General features: G+C 30.1%; 1 protein-coding gene across 1 annotated transcript; it reads right to left on the reverse strand.

Moving 5' to 3' along the window:
• Positions 1 to 569: 569 nt before the first annotated feature.
• Positions 570 to 1834, reverse strand: LOC127084869 (uncharacterized). Its single transcript, XM_051025383.1, has 2 exons — positions 1523 to 1834; positions 570 to 956 (listed from the first exon to the last, which is right to left on the reverse strand). The coding sequence occupies exons 1-2, from the start codon at positions 1616 to 1618 to the stop codon at positions 741 to 743; spliced, it is 312 nt and encodes a 103-aa protein (XP_050881340.1). The 5' UTR covers positions 1619 to 1834; the 3' UTR covers positions 570 to 740.
• Between the last annotated feature and the right edge of the window lie 3794 nt (positions 1835 to 5628).

Genomic DNA, 5628 nt, shown 5'->3' on the forward strand with positions numbered 1-5628 from the left:
AATTTTAGATAAACTCAAATTGAAAAATCATTTTGGGTATAAGATTCTAAATATTGTCTCAAAAGATATAAGATAGACAATATTTTAGAAAAAGAAAAGTTAAAACCAATATGAAAATCCTATAGCATTGAATGCAAAGCGCAATTTCCGCTATTGTATTATGTTGCTTTAATGGGACAAGAATGCCCTACAACTACAAGTCATAGTACAACACATAACCAACCAAACAATAACATACCTAAAATCACAAACCATCACCAATATATAATAATGCAATGGGACCTCTCTAGGTCCCTTGAGTACTATAATGCTAAAATTCAGATTCTTCATCATGTCTATAAAATCATATTTTCTCTATATCATAAAAAAAATATGAGTTTCCCAAATGAACCTAAAAGAGGAAAACATACACAAAAGACATACTAGTACATTGACATTGTCCTATTGTTTTTCAAAAATTAATAATAAAAAAGTTCAATTAACAAATGAATAAATATTAAATAAAAGGCTAATGATTCATTCATGAAATCCCCATCAATATTTAAAAAAATGGAGATTGAGTTCAAACATAGTACAAACCAACAATTTCATATTATTTTACAAAAAAGACAATACAATTAGTTAAACTCATAAATCCATAATACTTGCAAATAAATAAACTTTTTGGAAATCCCTTATTCTAGCTTAAAAAACAACAATCTCAGAATTGATTCTGAAGTAAACATAGCAAATTCCTAATGTTAATGCTCCTTGTACTTGTTCTTAACATTTTGAGTGTTTGAGTTACTCTTAGTGGCTTCCTCAGCAGCTTCAAATGCTTTATCGACGGTTTGACTTTTCACTTTTGGTGTTTCATTTGCTCTTTCTTCTGCCACTCTCAAGAACTCTTCAGCTGTAGATGGTGCCCTCTCTTTTATCAAATGACTCTGTTTATCCTTGATTTCTTGCCCATAATTCTATTCATAATTCATTCAATAAATTAATCACACTATAATTCATAAATAATTTCAAACTCACAAATCATGGGGTCAATAAATAAACTTTTTTTTCTCCGCTAAGTCGGTTCAACTCAGTTGGTAGTTGTGCAGATATATCTTGTGTAGATATATCTTCCAGTAGGGATGCAGGTTTGAATCTCAGACATTCCAATTTCTTTTTTCTCCAAATTTGAAACAGTACATGAAAAAATCTTTACTTTCTTGGTGGGTTTTGTTTCTTGAATCATTTGATCCACTTTTCAACTTTATAATTCAACTTCACACAACAGGATCATGCACAACAATCCTTCATTAACTACTTGCAATTAATTAGTTAATTAATTAATTAATTAACAAGCTTTTTCCTTAAAACACCTAACAAATCTAACACTTCAATTTCAAAATTCAACATTTGATATCTCCAATTCAATTACCTACTAGGATCATTCATACACTTGCACAGAAAATACAGCTAAAATCAAAATTAAGAAATTAAATAAAAGTTAAAAAAAAAAACATGAGAATAAACAAAACGAGGATGATACCTTGATGGTGTTGTAGAAGAATGGTGTAGAGGGTTTGAGAAAAGAAGATCTTGAAGATGAGTGAACAAGAGTGAGGAATTTGCTACCACCGGCCATAGTGTTGTGCTAGTGTGTGCTTGCTTAATTAATCAATATCTCTATCTCTCTCTCTCTTCTATGAGGTCGGTTTTGAGAGAGAGGGTAAAAAATGTGGACGTGTTTGAAGGTGGAAGCTAGTGATATACACGTGGTGTTCTTGAAGTGGAGCACTTCATGCAACCTATACAGACAACTTTGCACACTCACCACTCTATGTTTTAGATTAGTGTTTATATATATATATATATATATATATATATATATATATATATATATATATATATATATATATATATATATATATATATATATTATTCTCAAGAACGGTCAAATTATATTGGAGGTGCCGTTCTAATTATAAAAATATATCAAAATATATATTTATAATATATTTATATATAAATTAAAAATAAATGTAATTATTACTGTTTGAGTTTTGATCAATCTTAACTTTTGTATATATTAAATTTTTTTCATAACATTTCTTTCGATTTTTGAGTTTTTTTAATAACATTTTATTTATTTTTATTAATATTTATAAAAAGAATTGAAAATTTTAAAAATTTGGACCCTCTAATATTTGGGGCTCTGTGCTGCAGCACATGCACAGGATCGGACCTGGTTATTCTTACATGATCTTCAACATCAATACCGTATTTAATCCATATATTATATACATTAACGGTCAAATATATTAAAAAAATTATCGTATATATTCAATGGCTAATTTACCTACTATTACTATTAATTAAAATTTATTGTTTAATTAAATTACCATTATTTTCATTTCATCTCATAACATTTATCGTGAATATAAGATTTAATGTCTCTAAATGTAAATAAATATTAAACATTTTTACCCTTTGGGCCTGTTTGAAACACTTTTCAATTTTAGTTCTTAAAATTTGTTTTTCAAGTCTATTTTAAAAAACTATTTTTAAGAAGAAAATTAACAAAAAATTTGTTTGATAAAGTAATTTTTAAAAACTGTTTTAAAAATATGAAAATGAAAAAACTTATTTGATAATCTAATCTTTTAAAATCACATTAACGTTATAAATGAAAATTATAAAATTTTTATGTTTTTTCTTCAAGTTTTATAATACAAAAAACTAAAAAGTGAGAAGCAAAACACAACTAAATTGTTTCACTTTTTTACTTTTAAAAACTGAAAAATAGAAAAGAGTTTTTAAAAACACTTTTACAAAACATTATATTCAAACAAGTTTTTAAATTTTAAATTTTCAAAAACTAAAAAAGAGTTTTTAAGATGCATTTCAAACGGGCCCAAAGTCTCTCACTTTTTCTTGTCTTGTTATTTTTTTTGTTTTTCCCATTTTCTTGCTTACTTTATTCATTTTACTAGTTGGAAAATGGAGGGAGCATTTAATTTAAGTATTTTAGATTCTAAATCTACTCTTTATAAGCATATTGTATAATCTAATTTGTATAAAATATAATTCCCATTTAAATTACTTTTTCTTTTAAATTGAATTTTTGTATACATGATTATGTTTGAAAATCAGAAATGGATATTCTAATTTTATAAAAGAATTCGATCTTTTTTATCATGGTGTGGAGTAAACTTGCATGGTTAGCACTCTAACATGCAAGTTAGTCTAAGATTCAAGATGGGTATATTAAAAGTGGAGATGAGAGATTGTGCTTTATTCTTAACATGTGAATTGTTTTATATTTTGGACCGAGTTGAGTGAATTTGAGATGGATTAGGCCTTTAGTCGGTTTAGGACAGTTGTCCCAAAGGTTTTTTCGGACACTAGAGGAGCTCGGGGAAATCTTATGTATCATTGACCAGCCTCCATGTCGTGATCTGGTGTGAAATGAAGTTTAAACGCTTAGGGTCCGTTTTAGAAAAAATAGTGATGAAATGCGCATTTAATGCTATTCCATCTTTGAAACGCTTTGTTATCCTTTTCTGCTACGTGTATGGGCGTGACCAGTTAGGGTATGACGCAATTCACAAATAGTACAAGAGTGCACTTGAGTTTGGTGTGTATCCTTGAGTGGAAATTTACATGTGGTTTCTTCACATAGTTGGGCTTGATCTTTCAATTGTCATTGCTTTTAAGTAGAGTGAGCTTGAGTATTTGGAAGCTTTCACAACATTTAGCTTTCAAGCTTACAGTTATTTTTCCAAAAAACATCGTTGTACCTTCTTCCCCGTGAGTATCACTAGAAGCGATTAAGTGATTCCCTTAAAGCTTTCTCCTTCTTTCATTCCTTATGTTTCATCAATCTCACATAACCAGATACCCTTCTAACTCAAACTTTAACTTCAACATTTCCTGTTTTTAGTCGAGATGAGCGATAATATTGTCGATTTAGTGAACAACTATGAAGTTAAAACTTAATTTGCTTATGCAACGAGGTTATCCCCTGGTTTTCCTCACCCTTATTTTAGTATTAATCACATAGAACCAAAAATCACAACCTTATATGATGATTCGGGGTTGGAAAGGATATATGATGATTCCTTGGAGGAAGAAACTTCTTCTTTGGGGTCATTAGACGCCCTTATATCGAATGTTGGCAAAAGAATACATTGGGATGAGGTATTCCACTACGCCAAATAAGGGAAAAGAGGGCGCTTATTTTGGCCTATAACAGCGCTTTTAAGCGCCCTCTAAAGTGGCGCTGGCATAGGTAAAGACAGCGCTTTGTTTTCCTGGAGAAAGCGCTGTCTAAAGTGGCCCTTTAAGGGCCACATTATAGTGCGCTTTCAGAAAAAGCGCCCTCTGGAGTGGTCCATAAAGGGACACCTTAGAGGGCGCTTGCTGGAAAAAGCGCCCTCTAAAGTTGTCAATGTAAAGTGTTTAGAGGGCGCTTTCTGGAAAAAGCGCCCTCTAAAGTTGTCAATGTAAAGTGTTTAGAGGGCGCTTTCTGGACAAAGCGCCCTCTAAAGTTGTCAATGTAAAATGTTTAGAGGGCGCTTCCTACGTAAAGCGCCCTCTAAAGTGTTAAGTGCCCTCTAAAGTTGTCAATGTAAAGTGTTTAGAGGGCGCTTTCTGGATAAAGCGCCCTCTAAAGTTGTCAATGTAAAATGTTTAGAGGGCGCTTCCTACAGAAAGCGCCCTCTAAAGTGTTAGTTGTTTTAAAAAAATTTGTTTGAAAAACAGTGGATATTTAAATGGTAACCTGTTCGCATGCTGCAAAAGTGTAAAATTCATATTGATTTCATCCTTATATACAACATAATATATGATTCTTTGATCAACAATATACAACATAATATATGATTCTTTGATCAACAATATACAACATAATATATGGTAACCTCCATATATACAACATAATATATGATTCTTTGATCAACAATATACAACAACATATTCATGAGTTAGTAAAAGTACAACAACAATATACAACATATATACAACAACAGCATACAACAACAACATTCCATACATATATGTACAACAATATACAACCTAGCTATATGATTCTTTGATCAACAATGAATTGACATAATTCATCCTTCATTTCATCCAAATGAGCTCTTGAGTAAGATTTGTATTCCTCAAAGTACTATAATTAAGAGAATAAAACATATTCATGATTTAGTAACAAATTAGATGAAATATCCGATAATATTAAAATAAACCCTAAGTTATTATTCCATACCATTTTTGGGATGTCTATACGATTCAACGCAATGATATCTCTCATAAATCTCAATACAAAAAATCCGCAATCGACCGAATTATTTTGCTGAGGACACTACACAGAAAAACAAACAATATATATATAGTTAATTTCTTACAAACACTATTATAAGCAAAAAAACAAACACTATTATAAGCAAAAATAAGATACTTAATATATACCTGAACTCTAATCCAGGTAATGTCCTTCCTATTGCGATAATTCTTTTTCGATCTAAATTTTATTATTGCCCTAACAAAATAAAAACGTATATTGAGATCAATCTGACAGACATAATTAAATATACAAATACACACGAATATTTAGGGGAATTTCACTTACGCGTCAACCGTCTTCTTCATACT

Source organism: Lathyrus oleraceus, chromosome 5 (genome assembly GCF_024323335.1).
Source record: "Lathyrus oleraceus cultivar Zhongwan6 chromosome 5, CAAS_Psat_ZW6_1.0, whole genome shotgun sequence".
NCBI classification, from domain to species: Eukaryota; Viridiplantae; Streptophyta; class Magnoliopsida; order Fabales; family Fabaceae; genus Lathyrus; species Lathyrus oleraceus.